Raw genomic sequence first — 23041 nt, 5'->3', positions numbered from 1 at the left:
TAAAAATGACACTGATGTTTCACAAGCCACTCAGTCATTGTGTACCCATCTTGTCATTGTGACTTGTCACCACAATGACAATGATGAGATGACATTAAAAGGTTAGATAAATTGTCAAATCCCTTAAGTAAAACATGTGCTGTTACTTTCTATCATGTTAGCGATGTCGTCTGTGCAGACACATTCCTAATCCCATCTCTCATCACCCACAGGGAACAAACGTCCTCTTCCAGCCATGTGATGTCATGTGATCTGATCGTAATTGCGCCCATAACTTGTTGCCCCATCGAGGTGACACCTTAAATCACCCTGGTGGAAATATCTTGGGTCAGAATTCAATATTGGTCGTTAAATCTAAATATAAGGCCCTGGAGACTAAGCTGTTTCACAGAGCGCTGCGGTAGCTGTCTGGCAAAAACACACAAGGGGTAATAAGGCTTGAAAGTGGAGCCACTGCCGCTTACAAGGAAGCTTCTGCCATTGAGATTATTAGTGTAATATTTGTGAAATGGTGTAATAACTTTAAAGAAGCCGGTTGAAAGGACTTCCTGCTATGCGTCCTTGTCTTCCAGCATGCCAGCATTTCAAATAGAGACCTGCAGGTTTTCCAGCCACTCGGCACCGTCTCTTAATGACATAGCTCATAGCCACAGTCCCATCCAACAGCCTTCATTATGACTCAGTAATCACAGGCTACATTTGTTTTTCTTTTCCTCTCTCCTCTCTCTATCTCTCTCTCTTTCACTCTGTCTTTTTGTAAACCTATAGGCCGCTCTCTCCTCCCCCACCCTGTTTGTCCCCGTCTGAGCAAGACGAATCCAGTAGTGAGCAAGAAGCGCCGCTACTGGAGAAAGTGTTTGTTGACTTTTCGGCACAGACTGGTGCTCTGTAGGGGAGCAGCCTGTTATTTATGGCTCAGGCTTATGTGATTGGCTGAAGAGAGATATAATTATGTCTGGCGCAGAGCTAAGCTAGTTTTAGAATTACAATAGGTGCCATGTTGAGTTCGCCAGTTGCTATGTTACTAAGTGGATGGTCTTGTACTATATAGAAAATTGTTTTGATTTCGACCTACATGTATACGTCTGGCTGTTGAACCCTTTTTCTGTACTTACTTTCAGCCGAGTGAGCCATAGTTAATGTGATAATACATTACTGATTTTGTAATACGATAATAAACGCTGTCTGGGATTTTGTTTGTGTTCAAGGATGGCTTTTAGTATCACACTGAGCAAGGCCTCTTTGAATTTTTAAGGGATGTTTAAAGGCTAGTAAGAACAGGAGGAATGATGACAGCAGTAAACTATTTTGAATGTTAATTCGGGAGCCAGACGTTTGCTTTAAGACAGACTTGAATAATTGTGAACCTATCCTTTAATGTGTTGATATAGCATAGATGTTTCGTTTAACCCAAAGGGTGCATTGCACACAACAGTTACAGGGGAATTAAATGGCCTACAGTGTACAGTAGCTGTCATTTATCACACCTCAGAATTTGTCAATAAATAACTTTGTCATTCTCAAAATTATTGTCACAGTATAATTTGACTGATATTTAATCAACCCTGCGTATTTGATATTTGACTCATAGTTAAACATGGGACAAAGTAAAACTTTTTTGATGAAAAAAATTGCGATTCACAATATTATCCCGACAATTATCAAAGTACGCTTCAAACTCATAGACTGAAACAAATAGACTGTTTGATGAACAGAGCTGGGTGGTGGTCATGAAGATGGTAGTGCAAATTGGAGATGTTGGTTCGTGCTGCAGACACCTTCCTCTGGAAGGTTCTGCAGGTGAGAACCTCATCTCCCATCTTGATTTAGTTTGCAATCCATCCATTTGGAATGAGTTCAAAGTTGCTGGATCTCCCTTGTGGCAATGACAAATACATCAGGAAACTCTAGGACTGCTTGTGACAAACTAGACAGCTTTTTTTTAGTCACTCGTGTGTAGGATATTCATGATTATCCTATCGCAGTCCCAGATAAAATCTTTCATTGTTCCATCCCTACTCATAGTCCTGCTCTCTTTCATGTATAAAAGCAAACAACTGCAGCTAATAAGACATAATGGAACCCAGGTTTGCATTTGAATATTTAGCAAAGAAGTTGGATGACTGATACAGAGCTAAACAACCCACTTTTGTGAACAACCCACTTGGCTTCCCGATTTGTTGTTTATCATTAATTCACTTGTGTACCACTGAATGACTCACTGAATGACTGGCTGTTATCTGAAGGTGCAACTTAAATACCATGAGAAGACTGTAATTTAATGTTTTATTGATGTCACTTGTCACTTAATTGCCTCTAGTTATGAAGTTCCTTATCTAATTGCATGTTGGGGCGATGACAGACGCTGAGCTCATCGTTCACATAAATGATGTTGAATGCTAGAAGGATTTTCCAAGGAGCTGCGAAGATTTCCAGAGAACTGCACTATATATGGAGGTGAGAAGACTGGAGTCAGATGGAGGCAGGATAAACAAGTCTCAACAGCCATCTTAATAGTTTGTGAAGGGGTTGACTAACAGCCAAAGATTTGTTAAAACATTCAGATGGTTCTTAAAACAGTGCAAGGAGAGATTAATTGAATTAATAGTTGTCCATGACACAAAAAGCATGAATAATTCTCTTTATAAAAACAGTTACTAATGGTAATTGCCCTAGTAGCCTTTATCTCCTCATTATACAGGCTGGTCAGACAGGGACCTTGAATCGACTAATGGGATTATGTCAGTTTGAATCGTTATTCCACACACTTGCAGTAAAGCGGCTGCGATGTATTTGTGTGCTCCCTATAGGAGGTGGGAGGTGAAGATGAGACTTCATCTCTCCACCACAGTTAATCCTATTGTGTGTTCCATACCATGGCTTATGTGATCACTGACTTCAATAATACATGTGCAGTCATATCACAAGTAGAAGACACAAGGATGGGGCGGCTCAATGAGTAATCCTCATCTAATCCATTTATTTTAAATACACTGGCTGCCACGGTTGATAAATAGTGACATGTCTATCATCTTCATGAGTACTGCTGCTTTGCCCAGTGTCTTTTTACTTTTTAGTCCTTAAAGAAAACTCTCACCAACATGTCGAGTTTCAATTTGCTGTTATAATGTGTGTTTTTAAGCATGTCTGGATAATCTTTGAGATTATGTGACAACCAAATGTATTTATTCAAAGATTTATTTATACCAAACAAATGTTTAAACAACTTTAACACACAAAAATATGTATCTTATGTAAGTGAAAGTTGAGCACCTTCTGTCTCTCTCTCTCTCTCTGTGTCACATGAAAATCAGCCAGATCACGATGGAGAAAAAATGCGCTCTTAGCCCGGCAGCATCTAGTTACATCCTGGACCGGGGTTATTAAAGATTGTATGACACAGTGTCAGGGCCTGGCTCAGTGGATAGTGTAAGTATAGACCCTCTGATTAGTCCTATTTTCACACCTTATTACTGGTGTGATTTTATAGCAAGCTATTGTGCCAGTGGGCGATGAGTTTCAGACGTTTACAGCACCAAGCTGCCTTTATATCTACTGAAGGTGGTGTGAAGATAAGATGATTGTAAAAGAGTTCAAACTGGCAGTTTAATATGCTCACGGTGTGAGTAATGTCAATAAATACGAGCTTTGCTCACATATTTACACACTTCCCTCCATGCAAGATTATGACTTTTAGACCTACATCGTCATTTAAATGATGAATTAAAAATCAAAATAATTGACTGTCATCTCTCTCTCTCTCTCTCTCTCTCTCTCTCTGTCCAGCTCCTTAGTGTAGCTAGGAATGCAGTAGTGCCACTTGCAGACTGCAGTGTCAAGAGAGCCCTAAAAAGGGAAGGAGTCTCACTCTGATTCCTGGCAGCTTGTGGAGCAGCGGAGGCTAAATTAGGCCTGGTTTCATTGACTACCAATCCCCCGGGTCCCAGCAGCCCTGCAGCCCAGAGGAGGGGAGGCCGTCTGGTGCTCAGGGCCTCTGATGCTTCCTCAGAGCGTCTGCAGACACTGTTGGGGTAAGTTAAAGTGTCAGATGGAGAGATGATATGTCTAGAAACCTCGAGATGAGAGGCTGCGTCTCTTGGTAAATTATAAGTGAGTGGGAAAAGAAACATGAATAACATTAAAGATTCCGCGATGTTTAACATTTTAACATCAATACATATTTAACAGATTCACTTTAGTCAACATAACAAGCTCTGTTGTTTTTTTTGCATAAATACATCTGATATGATGCTGTATGGCAGTTCCAACTTTTTTGGTCTATGACCCCTTAAAATTAGGTTTGTACTTGTGACCTCACATGACAGACTATGGCCTGAGTGTGGAATAAATATGAATTTGATTTAATTTAAATTATAAGAGATTTGATGGGGAATAAGTATCCAGTAATTCACAAGAAAACATTTAATCAAATTAGTGAAACACACTAAAAACTTTTGTGCTTTTTTTTTTTCTTTTTTTTAATCATCTTGTGATCCTTCAGATTCTTATTGGGGCCCTTCAGGCCTTTCAGACCACTAGATTGGAACCACCGCTTTATGGAACAAAAAGAAAATTGCATCATGGTGGGACAGAAGGAAGTCTGCTAATCTTTCAGGAAATGAAACATCAAAAGATTGTGCAGGTGTTACTTCATTGCAACTATATGTAAATAGATGTTCAACCGCAAATTGAATTGCAAAATATCACTGAATAGTGCAGATGCACTTGTTTAACTACATTTTTATTCTTGTTTTGTGCAAAGAAAGTCACCATAATCCTAGAAATAAGGTTTATGATGTTTCACATGGAAGATCCCTTCATCTTCGTTTTCTCTAAAAAGACTGTATATCCAGTGTATTGTTATTAGTATCTTCAAATATATTTGCAACATCAGGCAACATGCAGACTTTTTGAAATAAGTGGTCTCATATTAGGCTGCTACTTGTCTTGACCTTTTTGTTAATGGCAAATTTGCCAATATATTACAATTAATTTAATAAGGATATATTCTGCTTAACAAATGTAGTTTTCTAATCATCCTGTTATGTGTTGTGCAATGCACATACCATGCAACCTGCTCAGTATGTTTTTTTTTTTCCTGCTGATAAAATGCTTGTCTTCCTCCCACTCTCCTCTGCAGTTTCCCCTTTGCTGTGCTGTCCAGTGTGATTGACCGTGTCTCTTTCTCTGCGCTGGCAGTCGGAGACAGGTGCTGAGTGCTGCTGAGTGTTGCTGTGTGTGTGGGCTCCAGGGGCCTGCTTCAACATTCCAGCGATAGTTTGATAGACACACTCCTTGGGGGAGGAAGAGGAGGAGGCCAAATGCCCGCGCCAACCTCGCAGAAGAAGAACCTAGGGGGTAAGTGAAATGCTTTGACGATGTACCTGCCATGGGAGGATTTAGATAACATAATGAAAGTCGCCTTTCTTTTTTTAAGTCCCTCAACAGCAGTCTTTACAACACCCCTCTTCCTGATTTACAAAAGCGGTTTCACTGCTTATCTCTCAAGCTGCAAACTGGTCTAATGTCACAGTCACTTCCCCTTTTCACTCGCAGCGCGCTCGTGTATACATCAGACACAAAGAGCGTGCGCACCGTTGTGAAAATGGAGGGAAAGAGGAAGTTATAAAAAAAGGGGATGCGGAGAGAGGCGGGGACAATAACAAGGTGACCATATTTGGCTTCAGTAGATAATGCAAGCAGAAGATGCAAATTAGATAAGGAGTGGTTGTCATGGAGACTTGATGTTGCGCAGTGATGGTTCGCTGTAAACCTGACCACATTTGCGGTATGGCCGTTGCCAAGCAGAAGGTGCTATTATGAGAGCGAGAGATGAGAGTGAGAGAAGTAGAGGAAGAGAGATGTGAAGATGTTGGTTCATCCCACAATGCACTGCGGCAGCGTGACCTGCGTTGAAGTGACTTCGTCTACCCCAGTGGCACGTCAGCGATAGACAGACACGCAGGTAAGCTCACTGGTTGTAAAATCGGTCGTAGGTCTATTGATAACTTTAAAAAAGTTTGGTATTATAAAGTGTTTGTTGATTATTTCATAAGACTTTATAATTGTGTGATTGGTGATGATTCTCTCTTTTTCAAGAGTCTCTGATACTTTGAAAAGATGGAAAGCTTCACTGTAACATTTGCAGTGTTTTCCTCTCTATAGAACTTTGTCTGTTTGTCTGTACTGTGAAGTGTTTACAGAAAGTTTGTGGCGTAAGGAGAGTTCATTTAATGCCTGCAGCCGTGTATCTGCAGGCTACATTTCGACAGAAAAAGCTGGAGTGAAAGCCCTCTTTGCAAAGGGTGTTTCCATTCGTTTTCATTTTATCTCCAAGATAAGCTTCGAGCTCGAATGGTGCATACACACACACACTCACGCAGACACGAACACACACACACACACACACACACACACACACACACACACACACACACACACACACACACACAATAGTGTCAGATGGGGACAAGACACTGTGCTATTTCCTCTCTCTATATTTCAAACTCGACAGCTTGAATTGCACCTGCTTCCCCTCACTGCGTCAAAGTGGAAAGTAGTTAAGAGAAAACCACAAAATATGCAGCAGAGACACATGACTGCAGATTCACACCAGAAAAGAGGTATTTGTCAGCATACACACATTTACAACTTGTCCCACTTTCATATACATTTTTAGAAATGCGTAGCATATTTACAACCTCTTTGTTTGAGGGAGAACTTCATGTATTCTAAACTAAATCATAACGCAGATGTTGTTTTTTTAAGCGTAATATAAGCGATAATTAAACAGCCGACATTGAATGCAGCTCCCAGCTGTGGGCCTTTCTGCAAGACTGTGTACCGTTGCTGTTGTTGCTGTGATGGTCTGTAATGGGAGTGTAATGTGTATTTGCGGCCTCGGTGATAGATGAGCCGTCAGAGTTTGGCACACAAAAGCTCTGGGACATTTCCTCAGTGGAGTGAGAGTTCACATCAGCCAGCCAGTGTCATTTACAGAGGGCTGGGAAATAGCAGAGCGCTGAGATGATAGGGAAGCTTAAGGTGGAAAGTTGCGTTCATCAGGGAGGAGGGAGAGTAGAGAGTCGACAAAGGTGAAGGGTTAGGATTTGATGGTTTGACAGAGGCACATGGGGTCACACATGCCAGACTGTGTTGACTTAGGGTTAAAGGGGCTCTATGGAACAATTTGTAGCAATTTACAAGTATCAATCACTTTTTCATTGGCCACATGTGAGCAGATTGTAACTTGACGGGAATAATGAGAACTTCTCTGTGTCTCTCGGTTGCCTATACAAGCCTGTGGACGATTTCTTTAAGTTGTTTAACGCTGTTAGACTGTAGATTTCTTTGTGAAGAACTCACGCCGGATTTTCCGCAACAGTCCAAACGATGTGACTTTATGCACGCTCTTGAGAGCCTCGTCAACATGCTTTTCTCCACATCATTAACAGAGGGCAACAGTAGCTAAAAAATGTAATAATATAAACTAACAACCAGCTTCTCAGACAACACAGAAGTCACACAGAGCCCCTTTAATGTGATTGGTTATTGAAAATTAGACTGGAGGGAGTTTCTAGAATATTCTGCACTTCCTTGTAAAACAGCTTTTTCACTCCGCTCTTTCACAATTTAGTACTTCACTTTCATACATTAGTTGGACTTTCAAAAGACAGATACAAAAAGAAAAAAGAAGAACAAAATCTATCCTGCAGCAGAGAATCCTACAATTCCCATAACGCAACTGGATGATGAAATTACTAGTGTTATTTTCTCAGACTTGACAAAGCTCCCTGCAGGGCCACTGAAGAAGACATTATTATAACTGTTTTCACATGCTGAGTAGCATAAGTAGTTCACTGATCTTAATGTGTAAAATCGGTGGTTTTCCCCTGCAACACGCGCACACACACTCACACACACACACACACACACACAAACACCAACACACACCTCTTCCTGTTTTCAGTTGGTTAACATTAGTATGTGTGTGAACAGTTTGCTCAACCCCAGCACGTTGATTGCTGGTGCTCTTTGCTCATACTTAAACAGCTGTACCGCCTCATTGATCTCCTCGAGCAAACAACGGTCACACGATTCTCTTGTCTATGAGGCATGTGGAGCAGGAAGTTAAAATACACGTCTGATTTCAATTTAGTCCAAAAAAAGAAAAAAAAAATGAACCAGAAAAGGAGAAATAGGCTCCTGTCGTAAATTATATGCAGAATACAATTTCAGTTCTACAACTGAATGAGCAAACCATCTGGCTTGCACTTCTAATTGGACCAAGGGAATATGGATCTGCAAGTTGTGACACAATAGACACGTGGTTGTGGTTGTTTCGGGGGCACCTTTAGGGGAATTAAGCTTTAGTCATAAGTGACAGAAAGTGACGAAAATACAGACTCAAATAAAGAATGATAATGAATAGGAAATATGGCCTTGCAGGGCAGAGGAAGGATGCAGAGACAGAAAGCAGCAGAGGCACTGGCATGCGCTCAGCTGCAGCAGAAGAGGGGAAATTCCACGTCAGTGTCTGAGTTTAGCAGAGAGACCAGATCTTTGGAGGCGCTGCTAATGTGTCTCCTATTGAGTCAGAGCAACACCAATCACCATGTTTCTTCATTATGGGTCAAGAAAATCTCCATGTGGAGGTTGGAGGGACCTGCTGCTTTCATTGATCAGCAGTCAAAACAGATTGCTTGGCTAATCTTAAGGGCGTGCTGTATGTGTTTGAGCAGGGCTGTTTCCATGGTTGGAAATAGATCTCCTTCCATCACTCGTGAATGATGGTTGGAAATGGATGAAGGCATGCACTTTAGTGGTGTAGCTAATAATGCACCGTCTATGAATACTTCATCGTCTCAGAAAAATAGGCATCTACTTTTTGTTTTTACTGAAGCATACAACATGTGTCCTGTTCGCTCTGAGCACATTGGAACAGTGCACTGGAATATTGGCTAGGTAAAGAGGTTAACACTGAAGCTAGGGCTCTACCACAGATTGTCACCTGGGGTTTAAGGGCCGGCTGTGTAAATTAGAGATGACTTATCACCAGCTTTGTATCAAACAGAGCGTTGCAGCAGTAGAAACTGGTCCAGCGAGCGGAGGACGGGGTGGAACAGAAAGACAGGCGTGACAGTTTCACATAGGAGAGCCAGTGGGACAGTATTAGACATGAAACAAGAAAGGGTTTACACATCTCCCTACAAATGTTGGTGCAGGATTTAGCTGCAGTGTATGGAGTTTGCTTTCTCTGTCAGTGATAATACATTTCAAAGCTATTCTTAATATTTCAATAGGCAGCGTTATGAATGCACGATCTCCACGATCACAATCAAATGAAGTGAGTCACAGACAATATGCGAGATCAGTGAGAAAACTTGGCGTCAGCACATGGCTCCAAATCTGTAAAGATTCCTGCAGATGCCAAGGCCACTATCTCCATGGCTACCGGATATTGCAGCATCAGGTCCAAATCAAATTCTTGGAGGCTCCTTTTCGCCTCTCTGGCTTTCCCCTGGATGCAAGGGGTTGTGGCGGCAGAAGCCTTGAGTCAACAACAATACAGGAGAGTTGGCAGCAGCAGTTGCCTCTGTGTTGTCTTAGTTATCTGTTTTTATTATATGTTGCAGACCTGCAACCAAACTGCACTGGTCAGCATCTTTACGAGCAGTCGTATTTACACGCTCTGCGTTGCTCTGGATGTATAATCGCTCACTAGCGTAGTCCAGCTCGATTTAGTGCAGTTCAGTGTGTCCTGCTTTTTTAAGTGTGGGCAAGAGCTGTAAGTGTGAGGCTGAGCTGAGGTGTCTGGGGGTTGCATGCCACGGCAGAAGGGCAGGATGAAAGAGAGAAGGCGATCCACACAGAAGCCAGGCCTAATCTGTCGCAAACTCCCTGTAAATTTCTTTCCACACCCCTCAAACTATTCATTCTTTCCAGCTGCTGTTTTTCTCCTTGTCCTTCCTAACCTCATTAAATCCATTGTTTTATACTCTTTTGCTCTATTCTCTCTGTCTGTGACTTTCCCAGCTTTTACTTCTAAAACCCTTCATCACTCTGCTTGGCCTCTCGTAGTTTCTATGTTAATCATTTTCCCCTTCATTATCTTCTTGCTGTGTTTTCCCAGTGTTTCCTTCCTCCCTCCCTCTCTCCTTCCTCAGCTTCATCGGAAAGGCAAGGGCAGTGTTGCTGTAACTGAAGCAGCACTTCCTGGTGTTGTGTTAGAGGGGGTGGGGGGTGGGGGGCGTGGCCAGCCTTCAGCGAGGAAGAGAGGGAGGGAGGGAGAGGGGACTGCAGGATCTGTATGCCCGGTGCAGTCAGGGCTCCCTCCTCGTCCTCTTCTTCTTCCTCCTCCTCCTCCTCCTCCTCCACCTCCACAGCTGTTGCTACTGCCACCCAGCGAGCGCCACTTTCCTCGGGCAGCAGACAGCCGATCCAGAGGCTGGAGAGTCAGTAGAGACACAGCCCAGCCCGTCTTAGCACAGCTCAGCACAGCCCAGCTCAGCCACTTCAAGAGGCAGGGGAGGGGAGACACTAGCGCACACAGCCAACGCTGCAACACGCACATACACACACACACACAATCACACAGACAAACAGTCCTCCTCTCTCTCTCTCTCTCTCTCTCTCTCTCTCTCTCTCCTTCTCTCTCTCTCTCTCTCTCTCTCTCTCTCTCTCTCTGGTGCTCGGCTCCGCACAGCTCCTCCACTCATTCGCTGCTGATTCACTCGCTCACTCGCTTGCCTCTCTCCTGCCAGTCGCTCTGCCTTGCTGCGCTCTGCCTGCCTGCCTGAGAATGGTCCAGCCGGTGCCTGGGGGTCTGCTGTCGCGGCCTGTCTGAACACACGCATAAACACAAGAGTCAATCGACAGGCGGAAGCGCACGCACACACACACAAACTGGAGAGCAATGTGAGAGGTAAGAGCTTGGTTTCGTAGCCCTCCTCCCTTGTCTCATTGCTTTATCTAGATCTTTCCTCCAGTGTGTGCTGCAGTCTGTACTTTCCAAAGTAAGAGCCCGTGCATGGGAGCATAGGTAGAGAGACGGGGATTGTTTGCCTTAGTGTCTGCTGTGTGTCAGTGTGTGTGTGTTCAGTATGTGGGCCACAGGGTTGACATCTATTTGTTACGTCTTGTTTTATAGATATGGACACACGCATACTTGCACGTACACACACTGACACACACAGTAAGACACATTCTTGGCTCAAAGCAGAGAGTCACACAATAGCTACTTCCTGAGGGTAGCGCTAGTTAGCAAGAAAATTTGCTGGTGTGTGTGCGTGTGTGTGTGTGTGTGTGTGTTTGGAGGGCCGTGGTTGTTCCAGGAAGCAGTGGAGAGGATCAATAGATCGCCCACTCAGCTTTCATTCCGTCCGTCTGACTCAACATTGGACATGTTGGGAGTTATCCTGCAGGGCTTGGTTAACAAGGAGAATGGTAAAATTTGATTCTCTCTTACCTCCTTGCTGCGTCAGCCTAAAGGGGGAAGCATGGCTTTGCATGTGCGTATGTGTGTGTTTCTGTGTGTGTGAGTGCACTGTGTAGGGCAAACTCCCGCCCCGCCGCATGTAAATTACGTGTGACATGTGAAGCTGCTGCTACCTTATATGGTGAGCACAGTATTTCAGTACAGTTGGATCTTGCCAAGCATTCCGGGTCGCGGGAGGAGAGAGTGTGTGTGAGAGGGTGACTCTGTCTGTGGGAGTGTGTGTATGTGTGTCTGACTAAGTGAGTGTTTTCATGCGTCTGACAGAGGGGGAGTAACTGCAAGAGAGGAAGAAAGTTGAAGAGAGAAGGAAAGAGGGGCAAGAACGAGATTGAGACAGGGAGAAGGAGACCCTGTAAATGGAGGGATTTAACTTGTCGATGTTTAAACTGGAGTGAAAGTAAGTAGTTTCTCGCTTAATGAAGGCTTTTGGGAGATAACGCGAGGTTAGCCTGTAATGTTTTTCTTTCTTTCAGGAGTTAAGTTTTTCCCGTGTGGATCATACTAAGGTAAACAGACTGAAAGCGTTTTCTTACGTGCGTTTATATCTGGCTAATTTGTCCGATTCAAATACAGGAAATTCAAAGTTTTTTGCAGGCGTTCATTCTTTCTGAGAGTCCAGAAACTGTCCGAACAACGGCAGGACATGATTCTGATAAAATACATATGGTATGCGAAAGCCAGAGGATCATCAGGGCTTTAAACTCTAGCCTTCTTTCCCTCCTCTCCCCTCTTTGTCCCTCTCCTCACCACCACCTCTGCCCACCCCTCCTCGCCTCGCCTCTCTGGGTTTCCTCTTGGTGGTGTGTCCGTGGTTGGGGCGATGATGAGGAATGTTGTTGTTGTGACTTAGAGGGATTCAGGGTGGCTCAGACAGTAGCACACACACAAGTGTATACACACATGCAAGCATGAGCAACATAGCCAGATGTGGAGCAGATTGCATTGTTGAGACTCTGTAAAATCCCCATGGTGGCACTGCTGCAGGTAGACTGTCAATTTCTGCCTAGCAAAGGTGTGAGGAACATGCTGTTTTTGTCAGTATTATATATATTCTGTGGCTAATTATGTCAAAGGTATCACTTTTTGTGTATTATTGTGTGTGTGTGTGTGTGTGTGTGTGTGTGTGTGTGTGTGTGTGTGTGTGTGTGTGTGTGTGTGTGTGTGTGTGCGCGTGTGTGTGTGTGAGAAGTCAGGTGCAAATTGCTCTGCATTTATTTGCGTTGGTAATGATCTAGGATCTGCCCTACAGACAGGATTATGTGCATGGCTGAATCTGTGCTGACAGGTTAAGCCTTTATTACTAGAGGGCTTCTCTGTATGTTCCTACTGTGTTATGACCACATTTCAACCCCTCTGAGTAACAGTTAGACTCAGCTTCGGTTGAGTAAGACACCATCCACTTAAGCCATCATCCACGCTAAGCTAAACAAATTGATTTCAATGTTCGAGGCGCTGCTGAGTGTCAAATATTTATGTATTTCTGTTCTTTTCAGGTAGCCAGTGATAATTGTTTACTAGAAAACACATCATCTACCTGTATCCTGTATGAACAGTGCTAACAAGCAGTGTGTTAAAGCTGTTGTTGGTGGAGCTAGTAATAAGTATCTAGTTAGTTCTTTATGGTTCTGTCCAGAGGTACACGTATCATCATCATCAACACAAGCCTATCCTTGTTTTTCTTCACCCCAGTTGCATCAGTTCCTGCTTACGGCCTTGACATCTTAAGCCTCCCCATCTCTGGAGCCGAGACAGACGGCTATAACATTTAATAACATACTCCTGCCCCAGTAGTCTCATTCTCTCACTCAGTTTCTTTCTAGCTGCCTCACTACCCAGCTTTTCTTTATTTCATTGTGACAGCGCTGGCTCTGTTTGCCTCGGTATGTTAGAAGCAGGCCTCAACACAAGCCAGTGGACGTTGGTGCATTAGCATGGCCCGTCCTCCATGGAAATGATTGATGAAATGAAAATGATACAGATAAGTAATGCAGAAGATAAAATTGGTCACTGGCATAGAATGTTTGCATGTAATATGCTGATAAAGAAGCTGAACGTGCACCGTGTGCACCTTGTGGAAATACATGATTAGACACTGTATGCATAGAAGTCTGAATGTAAATCTATAAAAGACACTTTACCATGTCAGACAGTTTGTGCAACTTTCAGTTAATTTTAATTACACAAAACGGCTATAATGTTAACATGATGGGTTTTGAAAAGACAGGAAGTCACTGCAATAATTATCTTAAACATATTTTTCATCGGTTTGATGTTTATGTTTAAGTCTGTGCACGTCTTCCTATTTGTTCTAGGGATTACAACAGAGTAAAGCAGTGCCAGTATTCATACATATGTGTGCACATAAAATGCGGGGAAAAAAACTGTAAAGACTGGTAAAGACTTCACTCTAAACTCCGCTGGAGGTTCACCATCATCTAATATACCTGTCCAAAATCTCCCACAGCTGTCCTGTTGGGATTTATTCATACTTTCCTTTATTTTGTCACTGTCTATACGTGCGGAAATCAGCCTGACAATGTCTCAGCACACAGACAACGTAAATGTGAGCCAATGAGCCACTCATTAAACCATAAGGCTAGCCATTATCCTCCTCACTGTCCGTTGACTTCACCACATCCTTACACACACACACACATGCACACACAAAGATGCAGTGTTGCAGACAGTCAGATATTCACCACAGCTTAAGAGCACTCTGTGCCAGGACACATAGCGTTTTTTTTGTGTTTTGTAAGGTTCGCATTTGTGTGTCTTGTCAGTGTGTGTTTGTGTGCTTGCATAGCTCTGTCCATGTATGCTAAACAAGAGATCTAATTGTCTCCAGAGGTTCGCTCTCAGAGGAATCAATAGGCATTGTTTGTTATGCGTTCCTAGCCTAAGACTCACTTTCAGAACCACGTTATTTAATCTGATGACATATAAGCCAGTTAAACCAGTAGTTGTGAGGAGATGATGACTTCATGCTGACGACGATGAGGTCGGTCGGTAACGATACCAGCTATGGTGAGCAAGATTCTTGCTCAGATTAGCAAGAAATTACTATTTTTGCAGTATCCCGTTGAGCATGTGAGCTGTTTTCATCTATAATCACTATTCATAACAAACCAAACTGATGCAAAAAGTATGAATACATTTCATTTCTTTTTAATGCAATGTGCTGTTGCCCTTCAACTCATTTTATGCAGACCTTCCTCTGCGCGATCTCTCAGCCAACATGAAAGGTTCCATCATCAAAAGAAATGCAGTTTACTCAGGGATGCATGTGGTATAGAGCAGTAGCCTGACAGTATGTGTGTGTGTGTGTGTCAGTATGAAACAGATCAAGAGACAGTGAGGAGAACACGCTCACGTGTCCATAAATGCATTAGTGTGTACGTGTTCACGTAAAGGTCAGTGAGGGCAGTATTGACATGCTATATTCTGAGCACATGGAGCCGCAGCAGGAGCGAGGCCTGGGGTGTTGCATTTCCTCCAGCGTCCTCCGCTGTGATGACCTGCCTCAGCACACTGTCACCCTGACTCCACCTCTGTCAATATGCTGAAACCACTCCTTTTAGCGAGCAGCAGCAAACCTAAAGAGATGAACGCCTCTTTCTCTGCAGTCAAAGCTGGAAAAGCAGGAGCTCGGGGCTTACAGCCTCATTTTGTTCTCTAGTTTTTCAGAACAGATGTTCACCAGTTATTTCATAGAGCATCCATTAAGTCCTGTCCTTTGTTGTTGGGCGATGCCAAACTGGGCTTATAATGTGCCATTCACACCCTCTTTTTTGTTGTTTCTAGCAGTTAGTCACAGTGACAACTTCAAGACCAGCCCTGGTTAGCAACATGCTTTAATTGCTCTAAGTTCAGTGAGTTAAGACATGCCTAAATTACAAAACCTCTTTGTGTGTTCAAGAAAACCTCATGACGTGTCCGTTGGGCAAATCATTGGCAGGTTTTAAGCATATTTTGCGCTTTTCGGCAGGGGTGAAGGGTGGTTTCGACAGCATTGAGAACAGATTTGTTTTGTGACTCATAACCAAGAGAAAGTAAAAGATGCACAGGCATGCTTTTCATGTCAGAAACTGTTCTGTTTAGGCATATGCTGGTATCACATGACCATGAGCTGATGGTGATATCGAAGACAGGCTTCCTCTCCTTACAGCCACGTAACACTGCCGCCACGTGTCCAAAAGAGTGATAGGAAGCACGCGGCTTCTCTCGCTCGCGCTCTTTCGCCATCTTTCCTTCCACCAGTGCGATTGACCTTGCACCAGCTCGCAAGACCTTGGAGTCTGGGGGAGTGCTGCTGAGGATGCTGGAAGAGAACGCAAGCCAGACAGTCACATTGAGGGCACAACGGCAGAGGAAAGGATGAAGCTGGGGAGGGACGAGGCGCACCAGAATGGAGGAGGATCCACTGGTTAAAGCAGTATAAATTCTGTGGTTAGAGCAGAGAAGTAGATCATATTAAACGGTCATGAAATGGATGCCTTGGAGAGAAAGAGCACTGACAGTTAAAGTGGAATTAGATAGAAGGAGTGGCATACTGACAAGAAAAACCATAGACATGAAGAAAATCAATAGGGGAAGGACAGCCATGTCCAGACATGATGGATCATAATGAGCGCTCATTATCACTCTGGCACTGTCTTACAGCAGACTACATCGTCTGTCTCTCTTTCTCAGATATGTACTGTAATAGAAACCATAGAAACAGATAAGGCAGCCAGACAGAACGCAGGGGGCGTCAGCTTTTCATGCTTCAAGTCATCACATTCTCTCATTTGACTGAATACGGCCCCTGGCGCCTTCAGTAAAAAAAAAAATTAAAATAGATGCCTCTGTTCATTAGATCACGTCCAGCTGCGACTTGAGTTCAGTGTGATGAGTTCAGAGGTAATCCTCCCTCACCTGAACATAACTTATTGCAAAGTTTATTTTGAGAGTAAAAGTGTGTTGCCATCAGCTACATCAGGCTGAGATGGAGCAATAAATTCATGTAACATCAACGTTATGTGATATGAAGTCTTGGGGCATACAGGGTTACACAGAAATATTAGACTTGGCTGACTTGACATTTTCAAATGCTTGGGAATAAAAACATGCCCTTAGTAATGTAAACAAAAGAATGGCACTGCGTATGTTGGATCAGTTTCATTACAAAACATTTAGTCCAGTCACTCTTGGCCAAAATGTTTTTTGGCATTAAAATAATGAAAAATAAAGAAAGATTACTCATGAAGAAATAGCAGTGTTTAATAAATTGTTAGTATTTGCCATTTGAGCAGTCAGGTAATATATTTTTTTTGTTTGTGTTGTATCGGAAAATTCATTTATCAAAGTCTCCTCTCTAAAGTGCATGATATGGAAGATAATCTGCTGTGTTTGTGAGTGTGTGTGTGTGTGTGTGTGGGGGGGGGGGGGTGTTGAGTGTTATGATTATGCTAGCGCTCCAAAGGTCGTTTTGTAGCAGTAATGCTACTTCTGCTATCGCAGGGGTCATCCAAGGTGAGCCTGAGCAGTTTCCTCCTTCACTCTCTCTTTTCTCTGTAACATATATCCATGTTGCTGGGTCATCATGACCCGGGCTGCACTGCTGCAGCGCTCTGATATGGCGCGTTGCAGTGTTGCAGTGCTGTAAAGTTAGCAGCGGTTCGTGGCATTGCTGAACGTGCACACGCAGTTCTGGGAAAAGCGATTTCTCTACACAGGGTGTGGTGAGCTACCCTGCCTGTGCGATAAGAGCAGAACGGGCCCCCGGGAGCCCAGTCATTCAAATTCCCCGAGCAAACCCCCGTACAATGGATTCACCAAAAATAGAAATCAACTGGCAACGCAACACAACTCTGATAAGAAATAACACTTTGCAACCCTCTGATCTCTTTTGTTTGTCATGAAAGGGGAATTTGGTTTATGAGTTGAATAATAAACATGATGTTATCGCGAGTTCACATCTGTGTGAGATGATAATGGTACTTTTTATTTAGAAATCCGTCAGTTCAGAAAAGAATATTATCTGTGACATTTATCATCTGTTCACAAAAAATCAGGTAGCCATAGAAATAGTGAGCAGAGTTCAGTCTGCCTCTCTCTCTCTCTCTCTCTCTCTCTCTAGCAGCAGGCAGGTCAGCCTCCTCGTTGCTCCTCCCCCCTGCTCTCACCTGGCGCTCAGCCCAGAATGTTGCTGCAACTCTGCTCGCTCTCATTGGTCCCCACTCTCACACCGCTTCGCAAGAAGGGAAATGACTAACCTCTTCTCCCTCATGCCCTGCCTCGACTTCCCCTCCGCTTTCACTCTCTTCCTCTCTTTCACCTCTAAACTCATTTGCAATGGCCGGCTCTGCTGTACTCGACTGTAAGTGATACACGGTTTGATCAGATTTTCCTGCGTCAACCAGAAGAGGTGGAAAGTTGTGAATGGCTGCTTTGTGCATTTGTGTGTGTATGTGTGTGTGTGTGTGTGTGTGTTTGTGTGTGTGTGGCGTGATGACCGTGTGTGCGCACCATGTGTGTTTAGAGCGCAGGGCGGGTGAAAGTTTTATTTGTTTTAGCTGACACCCCTGCATTTCTGACATTTTTACATATTATTCATTCCCACAGCTGCATATCTAAGCAGAGCGCTGCCTACGAAAGAGAAATGAAAGAGAAAAATAAACTTGAAAGTTTTCTTTGGATGTGTTTATCACTAATCTCTCTTTCTGTCTTTCCCTCTCTTCTATCTCTCTCTCCCCAGAGGAAGTGCCTTCCCTGATGTCTGCTGCAGCTTTGACCTGCTTCTACAGCTGAAGCTCCACCCTCCCCCGCCCCCCGCCTCGCTCGCTTGCTGCCACAGTAACACGAGTATAAGGACAGCGACCACACCCTCCTCGTGGCCCACGCTCCGACCTGCTCGTCCATCAACACCATCCACTCCTCGCGGCCTCAGCTCTCCTCAACAGACGCTGCCAACTGCTCTCTACCAGCTGACCAGCCTTACCACAGCAGCCCTACACATCACCAGGCCCACGCAGCATCTCACCCACCTTGCCTTCAACCTTCGCCTTCAACCCTCTAAGCCTCCACTTGGTCTACAGTGTCCTTAACCTTCCTGTAGTGGGCTACACCCAGACTATCACCTTTGTTGCCTGCTTCACTGCATCTAACCAGAGGGCTCTCGGTTCGGCCTGTTCATCTTTTGCCTTCTTGGCTTCTGAATGTTGTAGATGAGACCGCTTGGCAAGCAACAGTGAGGGAGAAAAGTTGAGCCAAGTGCGGTAACTTAACTGTTAGGCTAAGCCGTTTCCTGGATATAAAATCTGTGGAAAATTATCCAATAACATTCACAGCCAAACATCGTCCTGCAACATTTCACTTTGGAAAAGGAGCCCTCTCAATCAATAGGAACTTTATTTTGAATATTTCATTTCAACTTTATGCACACGTATCACAGACTTTAACAACAAATCAACATAAATAATAAGACCTTAAAGTTGTGGATTAAAACACTAGAGGTACTTTACTTGCGCCTGAACAGATTACAGCTCGGAATACTTTTTGCCAAACTGTTGCCATGGCGTTGAACATGGCACACATGCGCGACACAAAGTGGCTGACACTTGAGGTATGCAGGGAGTTCCAGAGGGGCACGTGCTCACGGTCCGACCAGGAGTGCAAGTTTGCACATCCGGCCAAGAGCTGTCAGGTGGACAACGGACGGGTCATCGCATGCTTCGACTCACTCAAGGTAAGAAAGGAGAGGCGGCGAAACAGAAAGTCTGGAGGTCAGATCTCAGGTCACAGATAAGAGGCTGAGCAGCACATTTAGTCTGAGGGAATATATGTAGTTACAAACTACATCATGCTCGAGGGCACCATCTGGCCAAGACATGTGCTCTCTTTTTTGGTCCCACCTATTTCTGGTCAGGTGACTGCATCATGTGAACAAAAGCACAGAGAGGAGGAGGGCCAGGGAGTTTCAGCTTTTTAGATTCAGGAAGCAGAAGTCAGGCCATTTGTAACACTGCACTGTGGAATTTTCTAGAACAGGGCAGTGTTTACTGACCTTATTTCAAACAGGAGTCATTTAGGAGTGAGGAGTCACATTTCCGACTGATTTCGCTGTGCACAAACATTGTTGCATGAATTTACTCCGTCAACACAGTCCTTCTGGAGGTGATAAACGATGCTGTGTGCCAGCTTCTGAATGGGAAAACACATGAATAGGCTGTCACATGTACAGACTCATATGGGTGCTCTGAGCACAACACGTTTCAACAGCTAGAGAGCAACAAGGCGATAGCGTCATCATAGATCTCACTCAGTCAAACCACTTCCTGTGCAGAGGCCTTGGGGCAGTTAGAGGGGGTTTGTGTCTGTGTGTCTGTTTCTGTGTGGTTTAGAGTAAAGTTGGGGGCAGATTTGGGGCACTGTATGCAGTAATTTTCCATTTTTAGGCAGCAACAGGAAAGCAGAAAAGCAAACACCTCTTTTTTCTCTCTCTCATTCTCTCTCTGTCTTTCACAATCTGTCTTTTATCGGAGCAACATGATCTCTAGAGATGGGCGGACCTCAGCCCAAAGTTTCCAGCATTGACACACACCCGCATACGGTTGGCTGTCTGTGCTTTTTTTCTACCCCTGTTTGTGTTCTGCCCCTGCAGACATCGGTGACTCGTGGTCATTGGCAGTGTGTGATCAGGGCAGGGTTAGGATGAGGACAGCGTGTGTGAGTCGACTCACAGAACAGTGTTTATAACCAGATGTGGACAGAGGAACATTGTCAAGCCCAAGCTGAACTCTTCCCAAGTTTCCTCACGATTCGCTAATCCCTGTGTGTGTGTGTGTGTGCGTGCGTGTGTGTGTGTGTGTGTGTGTGTGTGTGTGTGTGTGTGTGTGTGTGTGTGTGTGCGTGCGTGCGTGCGTATGCATGTGCGTGTGAGTGATTGTCAAAACTCCAAGCTAAATTAAATCATCCTTGTTTATTACATCTTGAGTCATAATTTCATAGTTTTGGCCATCATTCCTAGAGATAGAGATTGGCACCATCAATCCCACTAATCTCCTGATGTCTTCCAGTTTAATTGAAATATCTTGGCACATGGCAACTTTGCTAAAAATATGTCAGATATGGCAAGAAACACAAGCAGTCACACATAAAAGCAGGTTTTAAATCTACAGGTTAACTAAACTGATTAGGAAGAGAAAACAAACAAGGAAAATGATTACTCAAACTGTCTGTTGTGATAATCCATCGCAGTTAACGGATCCACTTCCTGGTTCAAGTTTGATGTATCATACTTACCATAGCACGGCTAGCATGTCTGCTGTGCTCATTTATCTCCTCATAAAGAGGTCTACAACTTTGTTGAAGCGATGTCGCCGTGTTCCAAGATCTCAGAAATTATTTGGATGGGTATTAATGCCAGATTGGGTGTTAATACACATTTAGAGCAAATTTACATTTACATAAAACCAGCAGAAATGGTGACCAAGACAACAAAAACACAACCCAAGCTGTAAGAAACTGAAATCCCAGCAACAGCAATGTAACTACTAAAAATATATACATATAATAATGTGACATAATTAGGTTTTTTATATAATGTTGAATTGATATTTCTACAGCAATGCATCGTATTCTATAAGATCATCAGCTTTTTGTAGCGCCGCTGTCCTTTGAGAATCACTTATCTCTAAAATGTCTTTTCATGAGTTTTCAGCTTTTTGACAATTCATTTCACAGCTATTGAGCTTAAGAAGTAGGGAAATTATCTGGACCCATAAAGAAAAAATGTAATCCTTAAGTTTATCAGAAAAATTCATATTCAGAATCATAAAGTTTGTAGATTTATGAGATTTTATTGGAAGTTAATTAAAGTAAAAGTACCTCAAATGTATACAGTACTTGATTAACTGTACTTTGTTGCATTCCACCGCTGCAGACAACACAGTGGAGCTTTTATCTACGGACGGAAGGATCTCGATACCTGAACAAATGTTTAAATTGTCATTTACACTCAGGGAAAGGTCAGCCGCTGGAAAGGAGTAGCTGGCACATATATGGAGGCAGTTTAAAGGAACCGAGGGGCCTATTTTAGTCGTTTGGACTCATTTTCCACTAGGACCTGTGTATTAATGGAGATGGGTGATACTTATTTTAACTCTTCGCCCCATTTTTTCCACTGGTAATGAAAAACAGAGCAGGTCTCTAAAAACCCACAGTGGAAACAGCAGGAGAAAGCTAAAGAGAGAGAGGGAGAGAGCAAAAGAGGATAGAGGAAATCAGAAGCGAAGGTTGTTGATTCGTTTGTCGCATTTCTAATACACATATAGGCGCAGACGCATTCGCCACATTAAGGGTTTCCTCTTACGCCGACCTGCCGAAAAGTCACACGTCCTACTTCACTTTCACTCAGATTGAGTGGTTGAAATAGGGCAAATTCTCAGTTTAGTTGTGTTACATGAAGCCGCACCGCTCCCCAGCACTAGTCTTGCAACCCCTACACCCACACACACACACACACACACGCACACACACACACACACACACTCTTGGACACATGTGCACACACTTTCTGCCCATGAGAGAGGATCGGCCTTCTTCTTGAGAGGTGTATAATTAGAACAGGTCTCACATGATCACCAGTGCATAGCTGAGCAGGTCACACCCAAACCCAGTCATTTTCCCCAACAGCCACTCTCTCTCTCTCTCTCTCTGACCTCCTTTTTACATGGTGCACGCACACACACACACATGCACATACAGACATAGGATCACACACACAAAAAACATGTGTCCTGTGCCAGATCACGCATGTAGAGTCCATGCTGAGGGAATTAGAGCAAGGAATGTATTAGTACCAGAAATAGTAAAAAGATTAAATCGCAGTTTTTCATGGGAAGATGTTCATGGATGATATGCCCCAGAGCAAGACAATCAATCAGAACAGAAGTTTTCATCGAGGCCAAAGAATTAAAACCAAGTCATACTATGTGTGTGTGTGTGAACTTGTACTATACATGCATGCGTGGGTGTTCTCTGGCCTTAGACTTGGCCTTAACCTCAGAGCGCAGCCCTCTCTGTTGCCTGTGTATCTGCCTAGTGCAGCAAAGACAGCTCAGCTATGTGGAAGCAGGGTAAATATTTGGAGAAGGATAATGGCTGCCACAACTCCCTGATTTAAAGTCAGCATTGTAACTTTGGCTATTAATGATTAACTACTGGGCAGGCAGGTTAGCTTCTAAATCTGTATACACGATCCTTATTCGGGACTAAATATTTAGATCTGCTCTATAACTCGACGAGACAGGTGGAGAATTGTAGCAGCTTGTGCTGATGTTCGCTGCACGTTATCTGACAGAAAACGCAGTTTCTAAAACGTGTGTGATATGTAGAGGAAGTAACCTATTTTAACCTTCAGTCGTTAATGCTTCACTTAAGCATTCTTATCAGATTGGAGTATAACAGTCAGCTCAGGTTGCAGAAGCAAGTGAGCTAACGCCGGCTTTGTTATTAGTTTATACTAGAATGAGTCTGAAATAAAGTAGGTTACTCGCTACAGTA

The 23041-nt window shown here is 43.6% G+C and overlaps 1 protein-coding gene across 28 annotated transcripts in view; it reads left to right on the top strand.

The window, feature by feature from the left end:
- mbnl1 (muscleblind-like splicing regulator 1) overlaps positions 1–23041 on the top strand; it is a 54369-nt gene that overhangs the window by 5163 nt on the left and 26165 nt on the right. For 16 of the 28 annotated variants that reach the window (XM_084369662.1, XM_084369661.1, XM_084369657.1 and 13 more), the window contains exons 2-6: positions 2363–2457; positions 3315–3429; positions 3787–4031; positions 5141–5358; positions 18234–19223. In XM_084369662.1, coding sequence (XP_084225788.1) covers positions 19050–19223 — 174 coding nt within the window. In that variant the 5' untranslated portion in view covers positions 2363–2457; positions 3315–3429; positions 3787–4031; positions 5141–5358; positions 18234–19049. Of the gene's footprint in view, positions 1–2362; positions 2458–3314; positions 3430–3786; positions 4032–4501; positions 4643–5140; positions 5359–5887; positions 5966–10437; positions 10925–11027; positions 11446–11642; positions 11895–17005; positions 17856–18233; positions 19224–23041 lie in introns of those variants that run through there. The other 12 variants (XM_084369664.1, XM_084369653.1, XM_084369663.1 and 9 more) reach the window with 12 other exon arrangements.

The sequence above is a fragment of the Pagrus pagrus genome (assembly GCF_965226575.1).
Source record: "Pagrus pagrus genome assembly, chromosome: 12".
Taxonomy (NCBI): domain Eukaryota; kingdom Metazoa; phylum Chordata; class Actinopteri; order Spariformes; family Sparidae; genus Pagrus; species Pagrus pagrus.
Note: the sequence above shows the minus strand (reverse complement) of the source record. Positions and strands in the feature narration are given on the sequence as shown.